At 50.0% G+C, this 19,441-nt stretch overlaps 1 protein-coding gene across 6 annotated transcripts; it reads left to right on the top strand.

Moving 5' to 3' along the window:
• Window positions 1-48: 48 nt before the first annotated feature.
• HYOU1 (hypoxia up-regulated 1) lies at window positions 49-12,592 on the top strand. 6 transcript variants are annotated; one of them, XM_072822292.1, is made up of 26 exons: window positions 49-206; window positions 1,061-1,158; window positions 1,395-1,488; window positions 1,661-1,739; window positions 1,897-2,051; window positions 2,147-2,223; window positions 2,523-2,704; window positions 3,312-3,427; window positions 4,498-4,690; window positions 4,902-5,036; window positions 5,194-5,276; window positions 5,399-5,531; window positions 5,701-5,888; window positions 6,490-6,628; window positions 7,107-7,167; window positions 7,306-7,385; window positions 7,774-7,959; window positions 8,096-8,268; window positions 8,439-8,526; window positions 8,642-8,764; window positions 8,933-9,066; window positions 9,197-9,281; window positions 10,303-10,537; window positions 10,626-10,673; window positions 10,940-10,993; window positions 11,125-12,592. In XM_072822292.1, the coding sequence occupies exons 2-26, from the start codon at window positions 1,068-1,070 to the stop codon at window positions 11,187-11,189; spliced, it is 2,997 nt and encodes a 998-aa protein (XP_072678393.1). In that variant the 5' UTR covers window positions 49-206; window positions 1,061-1,067; the 3' UTR covers window positions 11,190-12,592. The 6 variants fall into 6 exon arrangements, with proteins under 6 accessions (XP_072678393.1, XP_072678392.1, XP_072678390.1 ...); XM_072822291.1 differs by having other exon boundaries at window positions 72-206; window positions 10,943-10,993; window positions 11,128-12,592; XM_072822289.1 differs by having other exon boundaries at window positions 72-206; window positions 10,943-10,993.
• Window positions 12,593-19,441: the final 6,849 nt, after the last annotated feature.

The following is a 19,441-nucleotide window of genomic DNA, read 5'->3' as shown; positions in this document are numbered from 1 at the left end:
CAATGGGAGCGCGCGCCGGGGCGGCGGGGGCGGGGCCGGGCGCGCGGCGCAGGGCCGGGCGGCGGAGGCTCCAATGAGCGCGCGCCGCGTCCGGGGCCGGCTGGTGCGCGAGACGCCGCCGAGAGATTGGTGGCTAATGTAACAGTTTGCAAACCGAGGGGAGTTGTGAAGGGCGCGGGCTTGGGGGTGCGCTGCCGGCCTCGTGGGTACGTCCGCCGCCGCGTCTGTCCCAGGGCTGGGGCCGCAGGAGCGCAGGCAAGCGGCAGCGGGGGTGGGGATGGCGCTGCGAGCCGGCCACCCCTCCGGGAGGAGGCAGCGTGCTAGCTCCGGGGGCGGGTCGGGAGCGGGAGCGGGAGCGGGAGCGAGGGCCGCGCGGACGCCGGTGCGCTCGGCCCCGCAGCTCGGTCCCCCGGGCGCCCCCGCGTCTTCGGGGTGGGCTGGGCCGCGTTTCCGGGAGTGGGAGCCGGCGCCTTCGCCAGGTGAGGCTCCGGGGAGCTCGGAGGGGACTCGGTGTCCGCCGGGCGAAGAATCCTAGCGTTCCAGGCGCGGCGTCCGTGTAGGCAGCGGGGCCGGGGGCTGTGATGGAGAACCGGGGGGCGGGCGGGGCGCCCCGAAGGGATTCCGAGGGGCAGACGGGCCCTTCTAACATCCTAGCCTCCTCCGACGTCACCACCTCTCAGTTCCCGTCCAGGCCCGGCCTGGCTCTCCGCGCCGGCCGTGGAGCTCCAGGTGTAGGGAGGTAGTTGAGCCCTGGGCGGGGATCCCTGGCCGCACCCCGGTGTCTGACAGCAGCGGCAGTGCTAGGGTGCGCCGGTTACAGCCTGTGCAGTGGGCGGAAGGCTCTGGTCTCCTCTCTCCTATCCTGGTACCCTCCGTGTTTAGGGATGTGGTGGATGGAGCCCAGGACCCTTTGTGTGATTTGCGGAAGGGGGGGGGGTGTAGTCTCCTCCGGCCCCCCGGGGTGACAGTGGAGTATGGATCTTAAAGCTTCCCTGTTCTGGGATGAGGTTGTCTTCACTCAGGGCATCCGGTTACAAGTGTTGTTTTTCTCCTCCCGCAGAGGCACAATGGCAGCCACCGTCAGGAGGCAGAGGCCGAGGCGGCTAGCCTGTTGGGCTGTGCTGGCTGTGCTCTTGGCAGACCTGTTGCCGCTCAGTGGTGTGTACCCCAGAAGCAGAGTCCAAAGAAGAATAAATGAGTGAATGACGAATGATCGATGGTGGGAGGGGAGGCTTTTGGTTGGAAGCCTCTGGACTTGAGTTGCTGGACACACACACAGGCCTTTATCTTTTCACTGTCTTACCTTCTCTATGGAGAGCAGTGTGCTTTGGTGAGAGGGGACTCGGGAATGTGGGGGAAGAGGTGGCTAATTGACAGATCTATTTCCTTTTCAGACACACTGGCGGTCATGTCTGTGGACCTGGGCAGTGAATCCATGAAGGTGGCCATCGTCAAACCCGGAGTACCCATGGAAATTGTCTTGAACAAGTGAGGACAGCCCCAGTGTCAGGGGTGGGGAGGGAGGGAGTCTGTGCTCCAAGCCAGTGTATATTCTTTCCTGCACACCAGTTTGGTGTCTTTAGTGATTGTATTTGGAGTGTTGGGGCTCCTGAGTCCACCTCCTACTATATATAGGCACCTGGGTCCTATGTCTCTTCAGGGAATCCCGGAGGAAAACCCCAGTGACTGTGACCCTGAAAGAAAATGAAAGATTCTTTGGAGACAGTGCAGCAAGCATGGTGAGCTAGCAGCCCATCCCTTTCCCAGAAGCGGTAGGCAGAGGGGAGGAGATGACAGACGCCAGAGCCTGAACCCTTATCGACCTCTGATAAGACAGGTAGGTGATGGTGGACCTCGAAGCCTAATGCTCTCTGCTCCTTATGTACCTCATCTCAGGCCATCAAGAATCCAAAGGCGACGCTGCGTTACTTCCAGCACCTCCTGGGGAAGCAGGAGGGAAACCCCCATGTGGCCCTCTACGGAGCCCGTTTTCCAGAGCATGAGCTAGGCTTCGATCCACAGAGGCAGACTGTGCACTTCCAGATCAGCCCGTGAGTGCTCTGGTGGGGACGTGGGCTCAGCAGGCCCAGTGGGCTCCTCTAGTACCCATGACTGTTCTTGCCTTTAACTACTCCCCCACCCCCAGGCAGCTACAGTTCTCACCTGAGGAGGTACTTGGCATGGTTCTCAATTACTCCCGTTCCCTGGCTGAGGACTTTGCAGGTGAGTAGCTAAGGGGAGGGCAGCGGTGGCCAGGCTCCCTAGGGTCTCTTATGGGAGTTGCTTTGCCTCCCAGGAACATTCGAGAATACTTGCAGATATTTTTATTTTGGTTATCTGGGGAGCTGCTCCCAGCATCTAAATGGCAGAGGCCAGGGATGCTGCCAAACATCCTACGATGTACTGGACAGCCCCATATAATCAAAGAGTTTTTTGGCCCAAGGTGTCAATAGTACCAAGACTAGGATAGTGTCATATGAGGTACAGAGCTGGTGGGAGCCCCGTTCTGTTGTCCTCTGTAGAGCAGCCCATCAAGGATGCAGTGATCACGGTTCCAGCCTTCTTCAATCAGGCTGAGCGCCGAGCTGTGCTGCAGGCTGCTCGCATGGCTGGCCTCAAAGTGCTACAGCTCATCAATGACAACACCGCCACGGCTCTCAGCTATGGTGTCTTCCGCCGGAAAGATATCAACACGACTGCCCAGGTGAGCCATCGAGAAACTTCTTTTTTTTTCTTTAAGATTTTATTTATTGGGCAGCCCAGGAGGCTCAGCGGTTTAGCGCTGCCTTTAGCCCAGGGCGTGATCCTGGAGACCCAGGATCGAGTCCCGCATCAGGCTCCTGGCATGGAGCCTGCTTCTCCCTCTGCCTGTGTCTCTGCCTCTCTCTCTTGGTGTCTCTCATGAATAAATAAATAAAATATTTAAAAAAATATTTTATTTATTCACGAGAGACAGAGAGGGGCAGAGACACAGGCAGAAGCAGAAGCAGGCTCCCTACAGGGAACCAATGAGGGACTCAATCCTACAACCCTGGGGTCAGGACCTGAGCTGAAGGCAGACACTCAGCCACTGAGCCACCCAGGCATCCCTGGGGAGGAACTTCTAACCAGACTTTCAGGATGGCTGATTCTGAAGTTGCAGGCCATGTGGCTCATTTTGCATCTTGTTTGCATGGCTAGCCTTGACAGAATGCAGTAACAAAATGCCCTTCTCGACCACTGGTTGGAGCTTTTCAGCTTTGAGTGGAGAGTGCATAAAGCACCTGGAGTTAGGTAAGGTTCCTGTGACAGTCATTTTGGTGTCTCTACAGAACGTCATGTTCTATGATATGGGCTCTGGCAGCACCGTGTGTACCATCGTAACCTACCAGACAGTGAAGACTAAGGAGGCAGGGATGCAGCCACAGCTGCAGATCCGGGGCGTGGGGTAAGTTGGTGCTGGGAGGAGGGCTCCTTGCTGAGACACTCTCGGGCCGGGTTTTTTTTTTTTTGGAGGGGCAGTGACCTCATTTCCCTGCACCCTGCATGAATGCTATCCTAAAGCAGCAGTCATCATGGGGTACCTCTTTGGAGGCCCAGGGGAATGTGGAGAGGGAGGAGGACAGTTTGGGAAGATTGAAAGAGTACTTCCTCAGCTGCTTCTTTGGAAACCCATGAATAGACCACGTGCAGTCATTTTGTCGATCTTGTCGCTTCAGCACGCTTATTGATGACGTTGTCTTCTTTCTCAGACCCGTTCACTTGTGTCTGGCTTTCCCGCCGCCGGCGTTCTAGTCCAGGCTGCCCTTATCTCTGACCCACAGGGTTATGAGAGAGGGTCTCTCCCTTTTCCAGTCCTTTCTCCACGTTGCAGCCAGACAGAGAGTTCTTTTCAAAATGCCAACCTGATTATAATTTGTTTCTTTAAAAATCCTCAGTGGCCCCAAACCTTTACTTTGGCCTGTGAGAGCCCAGACTCTGCCCACTTGTCCTCCCCAGAGCCCCTTGCTCTTTGAGCTCCAGCCATTCCTGGCCTCCTTGGGAACTTACTCTGCTGGCTCCCATCTCGGGGTTTTACCCTTCTCCCTCTAGGGTTGTTTTCCTCCTTCTCTGCCTCGTTACTTCCATTCATCTTTCAAATTTCAGCTCAAACATCACATCTCACAGAATCTTCCCGGACATCTGTAGATAGGTGACACTTCCCTTTTATGTCTTCTGGTGCTGTTGCTGGTCTGTCCCTTGTAACTCATGGGCTGGTACACATTTCACAGTCGTGTGTTCATTCAGTGATAGATTGTAAACTCCTTCAGAGCAGGGATCTTTTTTTCTTTTTCCTCTCTTAATTGCATCCCCAGAGATAGGCATGTGGTTGATGTCCAGTAAGTACAGTGGATTGGAGGAGTAGGTGAACTGTCACTGAGATGTCAGCCATGTATGTGGGACAAGAGTCAGATCCTAGGTCAATGAAGGGACCCTGTGGGTTCCTCACACTTTTCCCTGTCACCTTCTCCTGAATAGATTTGACCGCACCCTGGGGGGCCTGGAGATGGAGCTCCGGCTGCGTGAGCACCTGGCTAGACTTTTCAACGAACAGCGCAAGGGCCAGAGAGCAAAGGACGTGCGGGAGAACCCCCGGGCCATGGCCAAGCTGCTACGGGAGGCAAATCGACTCAAAACTGTCCTGAGCGCCAACGCTGATCACATGGCACAGGTGCCTACTCGTGGCTGGTTGAGGGAGGATATTGCCCACCCAGAGAGTAAAGGACCCCATCATCCTGAGCGAGGCCACTGGCATGCAGTGCGGCCCATCCCTTCCTTCTTCCTAAGCCTCCTGTCCTCCAAAGTCCTGGTCCTTTGGTTTCTGGCCTGCCCAGCCAGAGGAGGATCTGGGCGGAACTCTGACACGCCTCATCCTCCCCCAGATCGAGGGCCTGATGGATGATGTGGACTTCAAGGCAAAAGTGACCCGAGCAGAGTTTGAAGAGTTGTGTGCTGATTTATTCGAGCGAGTACCTGGGCCCGTACAGCAGGCCCTCCAGAGTGCCGAAATGAATTTGGTGAGGGTGGTGGGGTCAGATGTGGACATGGGGTGGGGAGACAGGTGCAATAGAAAGTGATTCGGTGGTGGGGAGGAAGGGGGAGGAATGTTAAGGGACCAGTCAGCGCTGAGAAAACTAACTACAAGCCGTTCCATATCACGTTGTTTCTCTGTAGGATGAGATTGAGCAGGTGATCCTGGTCGGTGGGGCCACACGGGTCCCTAAAGTTCAGGAGGTGCTGCTGAAGGCTGTGGGCAAGTGAGTGTGGGTATTGAGGCCCTGGGGCCGGGGCTCCAGGGCTGGGCAGCTGTGGGACTGAAGCGAGGGAGGCCAGGCTGGAGTCTCCGGGGTAGACATGCTAAGGTGCAGGACTTTGACAGGGAGGAACTAGGGAAGAACGTCAACGCAGATGAAGCAGCTGCCATGGGGGCTGTGTACCAGGCAGCCGCGCTCAGCAAAGCCTTCAAGGTGAAGCCGTTTGTGGTCCGAGATGCGGTGATCTACCCCATCCTGGTGAGTAGGCCCGTCTGATCAGGCCATGAGCTCCCTTTACCTGGACTAAGGATGCTCCCTCTGCTCTGGCTTGTCCTTTTGTTTTTCTGTCAGCTGAGGTCCTCCATGTACCCTGACCCCAGAACCTGTTCTGACTCTCCAGCGTGCCTCCTTTCTGCCTGCTGTGTAGGTGGAGTTCACAAGGGAGGTGGAGGAGGAGCCTGGGGTTCGCAGCCTGAAGCACAATAAGCGTGTCCTCTTCTCCCGAATGGGGCCCTACCCTCAACGCAAAGTCATCACCTTTAACCGCTACAACCATGACTTCAACTTCCACATCAACTATGGCGACCTGGGCTTCCTGGGGCCTGAGGATCTTCGGTGAGAGGCTGGGGACTCCCAGAGGGAGGATCTGAGGCCACAGGGCTGACACGGGAAGCAGCCTGTGTATGGTCAAGGTTGGGGTGAGCATCTTCTCTGGAGGGCCCAATACTTCGTGCTGGGAGGACTTTTTTTTTTTTAAGGAAAAAAAAAACATTTTACTAAAATCTAGTGGGAAAATAAGTTTTAGAAACTGCATACGACATAAAAACATCCACGTTTACAAAGCTGCAGTCTTGATAAACAACCAGCCATAGAGCCAGCACCGAGGTGACCAGTCCTGAATCCCCTCATCTCTGTTGGAGGGGCTGGTTCAGCAGAGCTTCAGCGGGGTCAGACTCGGTTTCCTGATTCTCAAGGGCTGGGCACATGAGCTGCCATGGCTTGGTCCCAAGCAAACACGAAACGACCCTTCTCAACACCATGAAGGTTCTGTTTCATTTAGTTAGTAGTGAAGATTTCTCTGTACTCTTGACTTTGACCTACCCCTCAAGTATCCTGGATTCTGGAATTTTAAGGATTCTTCTACTTCTTCGTGCTAGTCTAGAGCTGGAGGCGGGCTGGGTGAGCTCCCCAGAATTACTCTCTCCTCCCCAATCAGGGTATTTGGCTCCCAGAACTTGACCACAGTGAAACTAAAAGGTGTGGGTGAGAGCTTCAAGAAGTATCCTGACTACGAGTCCAAGGGCATCAAGGCTCACTTCAACCTGGATGAGAGCGGCGTGCTGAGCCTCATCAAGGTGAGAACAGGAGAAGGCCCTGGGGACAGGGCAAGGCCTTTCCAGAGTGGTCCTTCCACATGGTGTTAGAACACGAACGAGAAGGGTTTTGGAGATGGAAAAGTCTCAGCTGTGAACACAGCTAACCAGGGATCTGGTGTGGTCTTTTCAGATCCTATATTAAGTGCTTATGGATATTGTAAAACTTAAGATCCACAGAATGGTTAACATCGTTTCATATGTACTGTGGGAAATAATGGCCCATTCTGTTGTCAGGTTGAGATGTGAGGGGCTTGGATGGGAGAGGAGTTAGGACTCTGTCCTCAGAGGGCTCATAATCAAAGGGGGTGGAGGTGACTTGACTCAAGAGCCCATAAAAGAAGGCAGCACCACTGCACATCCCATGGATGTGAGTAAGGAGATACCCACTTTGGCAGGATGTTTGCGGGGAAAAGGTGGGTCAAATGTGTGTTTCTTCAGCTTGACTCCCTGTTTTCAGGTGGAGTCTGTGTTTGAGACACTGGTGGAGGACAGCCCGGAAGAGGAATCTACTCTGACCAGTAAGACGAGTGTGTGCGTGTGTGAGGGAGGATACACACACACATGTGTTTGGGGGAGGCGAGCAGGCCTTGCCTTGGGGTTAGGAGGTAGCATCACTGCTGTGTCCCCTTTGAGTTTTTGGGCTTTTTTCCTCCCAGAACTTGGCAACACCATCTCTAGCCTGTTTGGCGGTGGTACGACACCAGACGCTAAAGAGAACGGTACAGACTCTGTCCAGGTAAGGCCAGCATAGAGCCGAGGAAGCTCGGAGGGTGGTGTAGGGGGGCCAGGTAGTGGCAGCAGAGGCAGGGGTTGGGGGCACACTCCAGCTGCCTGGGACTGACTAGACTATCCCTTCCCCTGGGCCCCTGCTGAGTGAACCACCTCCTTCTCTGGACTCCAAGCTGCCCCTGTCCTTGAGCTCCGGGCCACATTCCCCTCATCTCCGAGTGCTTCTCTCTCGTCTGACTAGACTGCGTGGTCTGCACAGTGCAGTGCCCATTCCCGTGCCACCGTCTGTCTGCCCCTTCGCAGCACAGCCTGGGGGATGTGGTGTCGCTGAGCTGGTTTTTCCGCAGGCTCTGCTAGTGACTGTTGTATACAGTGGCATCTGTGATTGTTTCCAGGAGGAAGAGGAAAGCCCTGCCGAGGGGAGTAAGGATGAGCCCGGAGAGCAGGCGGAGCTCAAGGAGGAGGCCGAGGCCCCAGTGGAGGATACTTCTCAGCCCCCACCCACTGAGCCTAAGGAGGATGCAGCCCCTGAGGAAGAGAAGGCTGCAGAAAAAGAAAAGGAGGAAAAGTCTGAGGCCCAGGTGAGCTACAGGCAAAGGCCAGTGTGGACCCAGAGGCTGAGCGATGCCTGCCTTGTTTCTTGCACCTTAGAGCCCTGCTTGTGGAGAAGAGAAGGACCAAATCTTTTCCTGACATGCTCATTTCTTTCCACGCTAGAAGCCAAGTGAGAAAAAAGAAGCAGGGTCTGAGCCTGTGCCTCCAGCCCCAGAGGAAGAAAAGAAGCAGAAGCCTGCCCGGAAGCAGAGAATGGTAGAGGAGATTGGGGTGGAGCTGATGGTTCTGGACCTGCCTGACTTGCCGGAGGATGAGTTGGCCCGCTCGGCGCAGAAGTGAGTAGAGACTCTGTGTGTGTGTGTGTGTGTGTGTGTGTGTGTGTGTGTGTGTGTGTATGTAAGGTGGGCAGGGTGTGGAATGGCACCCCCTGGGAGGAGGAGCTGTCTGACCCAGGGTCTGAGTTTCTCATGTTCTCTTCTTCACGTGTGACTCTTTTGTCCCACAGACTTCAAGACTTGACACTCCGAGACCTAGAGAAGCAAGAACGGGAAAAGGCTGCCAACAGCTTGGAAGCTTTTATCTTTGAGACCCAGGTTGGTAGGCTGGGAGGCACACCTGCTCTGGGACCTGTGTCTGAGGAGGGTCTGACTCTGGAAGCCTTGCCCTCAGGGGCTCGGTGCATGCTTGGGCCTATGTGCACCTCCCTAGGACAAACTGTACCAGCCCGAGTACCAAGAAGTGTCCACTGAGGAGCAGCGTGAGGAAATCTCTGGGAGGCTCAGTGCAGCCTCCACCTGGCTGGAGGACGAGGGCTTTGGGGCCACCACAGTGGTAAGAGGCCTCCTAGGACTTGGTGGGTGGGATGGGAGCCGTTGCTTTCGTCTCCCAGGGTCAGAGAAGGTGAGGGGTGTGAGGCCATGAGCAGGATACAGGGCTGACTCCAGGGCCAGCCTCTCCTCCCTTTAACCCTTCTGCCCATCCCCAACCTGCATCCGTCAGATGCTGAAGGAGAAGCTGACTGAGCTGAGGAAGCTGTGCCACGGGTTGTTTTTTCGGGTGGAAGAGCGCAAGAAGTGGCCTGAACGGCTGTCTGCCCTTGATAATCTCCTCAACCATTCCAGCATGTTCCTCAAGTAAGCAGTCCCTCACTTTTCTTCCTAATCCAATCCTGCCAGGCCTCACAGTCCATCAGCTTCCTATGCCCCACAAGCATACCCATACCCCTCTTCCTCTTGGGCTCACCGTCTCCTTACTGGCTTCCAGGGGTGCCCGGTTGATCCCAGAAATGGACCAGATCTTCACTGAGGTGGAAATGACAACATTAGAGAAAGTCATCAATGAGACCTGGGTAATCCCTGTGTAAATACTTAGGGGGATACTGATCTGGCAAGGTGTGCTGTGCTAGGCAGCATGGGGGATGCGGACAATGGAGGCTCAACAGCCACTCCCTCCTGGCCTCACAGCTAATCGGGAAGGCAAAAGGCATTTACATTTGAGGCCATGTCTGATTAGCCCCCAACAGGGGTAATGGCCACCCATGAGTTGTCAGACCAGAGTAGCAGCAGAGCCCATCCCTGGGACATTAGAGCAACTGCTCCAGGGAGCTGGGGCTTGAGCTGCATGCAGAAAGTGGGCCGGGGGGATACTTGGGTGGCTCAGTGGTTGGGCGTCTGCCTTCAGCTCCGGGCATGATCCTGGGATCTGGGATCAGGTCCCATATCAGGCTCCTTGCAGGGAGCCTGCTTCTCCCTCTGCCTCTGTGTGTGTGTGTGTCTCTCATGAATAAATTTTTTTTTAAGACTTTATTTATTCATAGAGACACAGAGAGAGAGAGAGGGAGGCAGAGACACAGGCAGAGGGAGAAGCAGGCACCATGCAGAGAGCCTGACATGGGACTCAATCCAGGGTCTCCAGGATCACGCCCTGGGCTGTAGGCAGTGCTAAACCGCTGCACCCCTGGGGCTGCCCTGTAATGAATAAATAAATAAAAATCTTTAAAAAAAAGAAAGTAGGCTGGGGTTCGGGAAGGCGGGAATGACTTCATAGGAAGCAGAAACTTCCCTTTTGAATGTGTGGGGAGTGTATTTGAATCAGAGCTCAAGAAGTGGAGGGATAAGAGAATAATCAGGAGGTTTCACTGTAATCAGTTCCAAGTAACAGGACGTAAGCTGCAAGCATGTAGTTTGGGATTCTTTGATAGAAAGCCTCAGGTGCCTGCCCACCCTTGTGGGGCTCACAGCCAGGTGGAGGGGAGTGGTTTGAGATCTGAGGGAAGAGCCTGAGGCTGGTTTGGGGTGTATTCCATCTGGGACAGAGATAACCTGGGCTCCCCAGGGCTAGCTCTGAGCCTGGCCTGGCCTCACCTACAGGCTTGGAAGAATGCAACCATGGCTGAACAGGCCAAGCTTCCCGCCACAGAGAAGCCCGTGTTGCTCTCAAAAGACATCGAGGCCAAGATGATGGCCCTGGACCGTGAGGTGCAGTATCTGCTCAATAAAGCCAAGTTTGCCAAGCCCCGGCCTCGGCCCAAGGACAAGAACGGGACCCGGGCAGAGCCTCCCCTCAATGCCAGTGACCAAGCAGAGAAGGTCATTCCTCCACCAGGTGAGGACATGGTGCCTGGCTCCAGGTGCTCCTGGGCAAGAAGTCCTCTCCTTCCTGGGACTACATTTTGCCTGTGGTTTCCTTCCAGGCGAGACTGAAGATGCAAAGCCCATTTCAGAACCTGAGAAAGAGACTCGTGAGTTGGGGAAAGTGATTGGGAACGTGGGTAGCTTAACCTAAGGGTTGGCAACCTGGCTTGCACAGCCTGTTTCTTGAAGGTCCCCAAATTATGAATGGGTCTTTTGTTTTTAGGTTATTATACGTGCGTGTGCACGAAAAGGCCAAGTGTGGCCCACAACTCCTAAAACATTTACTGTCTGGCTTTTTACGGAAAAAGTTTCCCAACCCCTCCATTAACTCCTTCCTCACTTCTCCAGAGGCTAATCTCTTCCTTCCCAAAAGCAGGATCCGAACCGACAGATGCCGAACCTCTGGAGCTAGGAGGTCCTGGAGCAGGTGAGTGTGGAGCTGGGGGTACCTGGGAAGCCAGGGTGGTCGGGTTCTGGGGTGAGGAGGATCGACACAGAATGGAGGCCAGTTACTTCCATTTCACCTGCTGGCATCCCTTCGCTCTTCCCCACTCCCAGCAGAACCAGAGCAGAAGGAGCCGCCCACAGGACAGAAGCCGACTTTGAAGAATGATGAACTATAACCCCCCTGCCCCAGGTCCCCATTCATCCCGCTCCCTTCTCCTACCTCCTCTATTTATTAAACATCGGGGGGAGGGGTTGCTCCTGCCCTCAGAGGCTTCGGTTCCTTTTCTCTCACCTTGATTGGAGGTGTGATGAAGGGGAAGGAGGGGACAGCTCACCAGTTCCTTCTGCAACGATTCTGTGGTAAAAACTGCAGTTGTTCTATTTCCTAATCCCACCCCTGGTTCCCTACCCATCCAGGCCCTAATTTGGGGAAAATCACTATTATGTCTTAATTCTTTGCCTGTGGGTAGGTGAGAGATTGGCCATTGAGGGGTCGATGGACCCTGCAGGGGGAGGGACACCCTGGGATATTAGGGTCTCCAGGCTTCTCTGCCCTCCTTCCTGCCTCTTTTCCACCACGAAGGCTGCCCTCCAGGGGCCAGCATCTACAGAGCCTTGGTTACCAGGTCTGGTTTCTGAGTGCCTATCTATGCTCTTTTATCCTCCAAGGTCTTGTCTTTCCCAAAAAGGCCCTATTCCCAGTGACTCCTCTTCCCATGGGTCCCTTCCTGTTGCAAGTCAGGCAGCTATCTGCCTCTTGCCCAAACCCTTCCATCTGGCCTGGCTGCAGTAAAGCTAGATCAGTCCCCACCTGCTTGTGCACCCCCCGGTGGCCAGAGTGGGCAGGGAGAAAGCGAAGAAGGGAATCCAGCCACCTCTGTGGGAGAGACTTTTGAAAACCCTGGAGCTCCTGCTTGTGGATTCTGGGGCACAGGAAAGCGTGCGGAGTGGCCGGTGTGCAGCATCCTGCGAGCACTGTCTGAGTCTGCATTTTCCCAGTAGCCTGTTCCCCCATGTCCCTGTGACTCCTGGCCCTCTCCTCTCTCCTCTGTTCTGCCCACCCAGACATAGCCTTTCCCTGGCCCCGGCCCCCCTGGGCTGACCAAAATGTGCTTTCTACTGTGAGCCCCTATCCCAAGACCCTGGGAGGAGAGGCCGTGGTGTGAATGTAAAAATGCCACCTCGCCCTCTTTGCGGCAGTCCTTGTGGGGGAAGGAAGAGGGTCAGGGCTGGCCTGCCTTTCTTGCATTGCTCTGCTAAGGTGGGGGCTCTTTACCCACCATGCCAATGTTGGGGAGCCTGTCTTCCAGGATTCCATCTGGAGCAGGAGCCACAGCTGCCACCCAGCTCCCAGGGCAAGGGGAAACCTGGTTGTGTCTGTCTTTTGTCCTCTTTTCCCTTTTTTTTTTTTTTTTTTTTTTTGCCACATTGGCAGAAATGAGACCGAAAGGTCCCACCCCGTCCTGTATGTTTGGGTTCTTTCACTAGCGGTTGAGGCTGGTTGGACAGGTTTGAGTCAAATTGTACTTTGGTCCATTGTTAATTGAGAAACTGTTTCAATAAAATATTCTTTTCTACAGTTTTTGTGCTGCGATTTTTAAAATGTTTTGTTCCTGAGTATAAACAGTATGTGTTTATTATAGAAAATTTGTAAGATGGGAATTTGAATCTTAAAATTACATATACTATTACCACCACAAGTTTAACATTTTGGACTTAGTTGAGATTCATATGTGTAAGTTGTTTCGTTTTTTTCATGGAAACAAAATTGTGGTTTTGTTTTTCCCTCCTTGATGTTATTTGGATCTCTGTGTCCCAGGCTTTTTTAGGTGACACTTTAAGATGACAATCCCATTTTGCAAATAAGAAATTGACAGTTTGTGGGGTGCCTGGCCGCCTGACCTAGTAGAGCATGTGACTCTTTGATCTCAGTGCTATGAGTTCAAGCCCCACATTGGGTATGGAGCCTCTTCTTTAATTTTTTTTTTAAGATTTTATTTATTTATTCATAGAGACACAGAGAGAGAGAGAGAGAGAGAGAAGCAGAGACACAGGCAGAGGGAGAAGCAGGCTCCATGCAGAGAGCCTGACATGGGACTCGATCCCAGGTCTCCAGGATCTTGCCCTGGGCTGAAGGCGGCACTAAACTGCTGCGCCACCGGGGCTGCCCAGTATGGAGCCTTCTTAAAAAATAAATGAAAAATGGACAGTTCATAGAGGTTTCAGTAACTCAAGGAATCAGACGTGTTAAGTTCCTCAGCTAGGTTTGAACTTAATTCTGATCTGTTAGCCCTTGCTGTTAACTGCTCTGAAAGAATGTTGCTAATGATTCACCACTCAATTAATTCACCAGCACAATTAACTTGGGTTGTTCATCAGTCTTTTTTTTTTTTAATTTTTATTTATTCATGATAGGCACACAGTGAGAGAGAGAGAGGCAGAGACACAGGCAGAGGGAGAAGCAGGCTCCATGCACCGGGAGCCTGACGTGGGATTCGATCCCGGATCTCCAGGATCACGCCCTGGGCCAAAGGCAGGTGCCAAACCGCTGCGCCACCCAGGGATCCCTGTTCATCAGTCTTGATGGAACCATATTTTACCAAAGGAAGACCACTCTAGTCATCAATCACATGTCTAAGAAACTGAATAAGTAATGACCATGAACATTATTTTTCTCTGAAGGCTGAACATGTCTGACAAGTTTTAAGCCTAGAAGTCTCTTTTTTAAACTTTTTTTTTTTTTTTTTTTTTTTTGAGGAGTAAACTTTCCACTTTTTTTTTTAAAGACCTGGGCTTGCAAAAAAAAAAAAAAAAGATCTGGGCTTGCATTCTGTATGTCTCATTTTATTTTTATTTTATTTTATTTTTAAAAGATTTTTATTTACTTATTCATGAGAACATAGAGAGATAGGCAGAGACTCAAGCAGAAGGAGAAGCAGGCTCCATGCAGGGAGCCTGACGTGGGACTCGATCCCAGGTCTCCAGGATCCCGCCCTGGGCCGAAGGTGGCGCTAAACCGCTGAGCCACCAGGGCTGCCCTCCACTATTTTTTTTTTTTTAAGATTTTTAAAAATGTATTTATTCATGAGAGACACAGAGGCAGAGACATAGGCAGAGAGAGAAGCAGGCTCCATGCAGAGATCTCAATGTGGGACTCGATCCTGGGACTCCAGGATCACACCCTAGTTCGAAGGCAGACGCTCAACCACTGAACCACCCAGGCGTCCCTAAAACTATTTTTTAGAGCAGTTTTAGGTTTATAGCAAAATTGAGCAGAAAGTACAGAGACTTCCCATGTGCCCTCTGGCTCCATACATGGCTAGCCCCCCTCATCTATCAACATCCCCCCTACCAGAGTAGTATAGTTATAATCATTTCGGACCCTATATTGATTATTGTCATCACTCAAAAGTATAGTTTACATCAGATTCACTCTTGACATTGCACATTCCTTGTATTTGGACAAATGTATAATGATACGTACCCACCATTACATTATACAGATATACTGCCCCCCAAAAAATACATGCTTTGCCTATTCATCTACCCCTCCCTGTGCCCTCTTACTCCTGGCAACCACAGACCTTCTTGCTGTCTCCATAGTTTTGCCTTTTCCAGAGTGTCAAATAGTAATCAGCACATTGCCTTTCAGACTGGCTACGTCTGCTTAGCAACATGAGTTTTCACTGCCTCCATATCTTCATGGCTCGACAGCTCATTTCTTCCTAGCTCCCAATAATACTCCATTGTCTGGATGTATCATGGTTTATCCACCCACTGAAAGACATCTTGGTTACTTTTTCGAGGTTCTGGCAATCATGAATGAATAAATCTGTGTGTCCAGGTTTTAAGATTTCAACTCATAGTGGTATGTAATTCGGCATATACTTTTAAACTAACATCATAAGAATGTCATTAGTAATTCTTAAATATAAAAGCAGTGAGCTTTTAATAGCCATTAGTTTTGAAGGATCAATTTCGAATTCTCTAGTTTCCATCATCAGATGGGCATTATTAACTCTGTAATAACACTGAATAGATAGTCCGTAGTTTTCTCAATCTTTCATCTATTATTGCACCCGCACTGTGTTTCTACTTTTCAATGTTATGAACAGCAGTGACTACCTTTGGGCATGATGTTGTTTTCGTGATCTCTTAGGTTACATTAGAAGGTAGGAATATTTGATACAGTGGTTCTCAACTGGGGCAATTTTTCCAGGGGACATCTGGCAATGTGTGGAGACATTTTGGGCTGTCAGAATTGTGGGGTAGGGAGAGGAAAGATGTTATTCATATCCAGTAGGTGGATGTCAAGGATACTGCTAAGTATGCTACTGTGCACAGAACAGTCCTCTCCACCACAAAGAATTACCTCACCCAAAATGTCAATACCATTGATATGAAGAAACCCTAATCCAAATTCTCAAATATCGAGATCCCTGGGTGGTGCAGCGGTTTAACACCTGCCTTTGGCCCAGGGCGCGATCCTGGAGACCCGGGATCGAGTCCCACGTCGAGCTCCCTGCGTGGAGCCTGCTTCTCCCTCTGCCTATGTCTCTGCCTCTCTCTCTCTCTCTCTCTGTGACTATCATGAATAAATAAATAAAATCTTAAAAAAAAAAATTTCTCAAATATCGGGACGCTAGGTGGCTCAGTGATTGAGCATCTGCCTTTGGTTCAGGGCATGATCCCAGGGTCCTGGAATCAAGTCCAGCATTGGGCTTCCTGCATGGAGCCTGCTTCTCCTTCTGCCTGTGTCTCTGCCCCGCCCCCCCCCTCTGCGTCTCTCATGAATAAAGTCCTTAAAAAAAAAAAAAAAGGAAATCAGTCCTTAGTTCGTGACTTGTAAATATATCTTACCCAGTTGAGGTTTTGACTGTGTATGTGGTCTTCAGCATAAATTTATTTTAGGTAGAATTTATCATTATTTTTTTGGGATGGCTTCTAGGTATTTGTTGTACTGAGGCCATCCCCATTCCAAGATAATAAGAATGTTTCCAGGGGGCAGCCCAGGTGGCTCAGCGATTTAGTGCCGCCTTCAGCCTGGGGCCTGATCCTGGAGACCCAAGATCGAGTCCCATGTCAGGCTCCCTGCATGGAGCCTGCTTCTCTCTCTGCCTGTATCTCTGCCTCTCTCTCTCTCTGTGTCTCTCATGAATAAATAAATAAATAAATAATCTTTAGAAAAATGTTTCCATGCTTTTGTTTAGTACTTATGGTTGTACTTTTTTGAGTTTAGACTTTTGATCCACCTAGAATTTTAGTGTAAGGTATGAAGTAGTGATCCAATTAGCCAGTATTCTGATACCATTTATTGAAATCTGTTTTTTTGGGATCCCTGGGTGGCGCAGCGGTTTGGCGCCTGCCTTTGGCCCAGGGCGCAATCCTGGAGACCCAGGATCAAATCCCACGTCGGGCTCCCGGTGCATGGAGCCTGCTTCTCCCTCTGCCTATGTCTCTGCCTCTTTCTCTCTCTCTCTCTGTGACTACCATAAATAAATAAAAAAAATTAAAAAAAAAAAGAAATCTGTTTTTTTCTATGCTGTTATAGCCACCTTTATTATACAACAAGTTCTCAGATGGATTGAGCTTATGTTGGGATATTTAATTATATTTCAATAATTTTTTTTAATAATGCACAAGTTTGGGGTACCTGGCATCAGGTCAGTCAGAAAAGTATACGACTCTTGATCTCTGAGTCATGAGTTTGAGTCCCACGTTGGGTGTAGAGACTACCTAAACAAACTTAAAACAAACTTAAAAAAATAATGTACAGGCTTAATTATGTAGTTTCACACTTTTTAATAACCTCATTATACTTTAAAAAATTCTCTTGGGTAATCTTGCTTATTTTTTCCCGACAGCTTCAGAATTGGCTTAGCTGAGGGGTAGCAAGAAGGAGTGGACTTAAATCCTGACTGCTGCTTAATAGCCCTATTATTTGGGCAAGTTTCTTTACCTCTTTGCCTCAGTTTTTTTTTTTTTTTTTTTTAATTTTTTTTTTAATTTTTATTTATTTATGATAGTCACACAGAGAGAGAGAGAGAGAGAGAGGCAGAGACACAGGCAGAGGGAGAAGCAGGCTCCATGCACCGGGAGCCCGATGTGGGATTCGATCCCGGGTCTCCAGGATCGCGCCCTGGGCCAAAGGCAGGCGCCAAACCGCTGCGCCACCCAGGGATCCCTTTGCCTCAGTTTTTTCATAAAAATTGTACCTACCTCATAGAGTTGTTGTGAGAATTAATGGAAATAATATAGAAAAGCTCTCAGGGCAGTGCCAAGCACCTAATGAGCACTAAATGTTTGTTATTATTATTAACCAGTTCAAGAATCCTGAAACAATTATAGATGATGGAAACTGGAGTGGTAAGTAGAGGCATTTAGACTAAGGAATTTATTTTATTAAGGAGACAATATCAATTTTGGAAAGCTTAAGGAATAGAGAAAAAAGTAAATGTAAGTATGGGTCTTAATAACTAAGGATATGCTGCCTCCAGAAGACTCACTTTATTTTTATTTTTTAAAGATTTATTTATTGAGAGAGAGAGGGAGAGAAGCCTGGGCAGAGGAAGAGGGAGAGACAACTTGGAGATCATGACCTGAGCCAAAAGAGTTGCACACTTAACTGACTGAGCCACCCAGGCACCCTGACTCAGTTTATCTATTTTTTAATTATTTAAGTGATCTCTACACCCAACCTGGGGCTCAAACTCACAACCCTGAAATCAAGAACTGGATGTTTTACCCAGTGAGCCAGTAAGGTGCCCCCAAAAGACTCACTTTATTTTTTTTAAAGATTTTATTTATTTATTCATGATAGTCACACAGAGAGAGACAGAGAGGCAGAGACACAGGCAGAAGGAGAAGCAGGCTCCACGCAGGGAGCCCGACGCGGGACTCGATCCCGAGTCTCCAGGATTGCGCCCTGGGCCAAAGGCAGGTGCCAAACCGCTGCGCCACCCAGGGATCCCAAGACTCACTTTAGATCAAAGACGCCAATAGGCTGAAAGTGAAAAAAATGGAAAATTATATTCCATGTAAATAGTAACTAAAAAAGAGCTGGAGTGGCTCTGCTAATTTCAAACAAAATAGACTATAAGTCAAAAGAGACTTAAGATATTATATATTTTTGTTATATACATATTGTTTGTTATAAGAGACAAAGACATGATATGTTAATAAAAGAGTCAATTAATCAAAGTGCTATAGGGGTACCTGGGTGGCTCAGTGGTTGAGCATCTGCCTTTGGCTCAGTGTGTGATCCTGGGGTCCTAGGATCAAGTTCTGCATCAGGCTTCACACGGGGAGCCTACTTCTCCCTCTGCCTGTGTCTCTGCCTCTCTGTGTCTCTTATGAGTAAATAAATAAAATTTTTAAAAACTCAAGGAACTATAACAATTATAAACCTATGTACCAACAAAAGAGGCTCCAAATATATAATGCAATGACATTCAGTGAGGAATTGAAGAAAGAAATAGACACTTCCACAATAATAGTTTAGATTTCAATACCCTACCTGCAATGATGGATAGAACTGCTAGATGAAAGATCAATAAGAAACAGAGGACTTACACCTCACTACAAATCAATTAGACCTAATAAACTTCACCCAATAATAGAACACTCTGCCCAGCAACAGCAGAATATCCATTCTTCTCTGTTGTACATAGAATATTCTTCAGGATAGACTATATTTTAGGTCACAAAACAAGTCTTGATAAATTCTAAAAGATGTAAATTGTACAAAGTATTTTCACTGACACAATGAAAGGAAGCTAGAAATCAATAACAGAAGGAAAACAGGAAAATTCACAGATATGTGGAAAGTAAGTGGTACAAGCTTAAATAACCAATGGATCAAAGAAGAAATCACAAGGGAAATTAGAGGATACCTTGAGACAAATGATAGTAACAAGGGAGGCAGTAAAAAGGTCAGTGGTTTCTAGGGGCTGGTGGGGAGGGAGAGATGAATAGATGGAAGACAGGGTTTTCAGGCAGTGAAACTGTCCTATATACTGTCATGGTGGCTACATGTCATTATACATTTGACCAAACCCAAAAAATGTACACCAAGAGTGAGCCCTAATGTAAACTGTATACTTTGGGTGATAATGTGTCAGTGAAGGTTTATTGATTGTACAAACTATACCACTCTGATGTGGGATGTTGGTAGTGGAAAAGGCTATGAGGGTGAGGGCGAGGGATATATAGGGACTCTGCACATTCCACTCAATTTTGCTGTGAACCTAAAACTGCTGTAATAAATAAAGGCTATTAACACACACACACTTGCATGCACAGATACATACATACAATACACTAAAACCAGGGCAGCCCCAGTGGCTCAGCAGTTTAGCGTCGCCTTCAGCCCAGGGTGGGATCCTGGAGGCCCAGGATGGAGTCCCACGTCCAGTTCCTACATGGAGCC

This window comes from Canis lupus, chromosome 3 (genome assembly GCF_048164855.1).
Source record: "Canis lupus baileyi chromosome 3, mCanLup2.hap1, whole genome shotgun sequence".
NCBI lineage: Eukaryota > Metazoa > Chordata > Mammalia > Carnivora > Canidae > Canis > Canis lupus.
The sequence above is the reverse complement of the archived record's forward strand: the minus strand, read 5'-3'. Positions and strand labels throughout refer to the sequence as shown.

Coding starts and splice junctions, on each gene's coding strand:
- HYOU1 (XM_072822292.1), top strand. CDS start 1,068: ATGGCAGCCACCGTCAGGAGGCAGAGGCCGAGGCGGCTAGCCTGTTGG. Junction 1,740..1,896: donor GAGACAGTGCAGCAAGCATG/GTGAGCTAGCAG, acceptor ACCTCATCTCAG/GCCATCAAGAATCCAAAGGC. Junction 9,067..9,196: donor CATTCCAGCATGTTCCTCAA/GTAAGCAGTCCC, acceptor ACTGGCTTCCAG/GGGTGCCCGGTTGATCCCAG.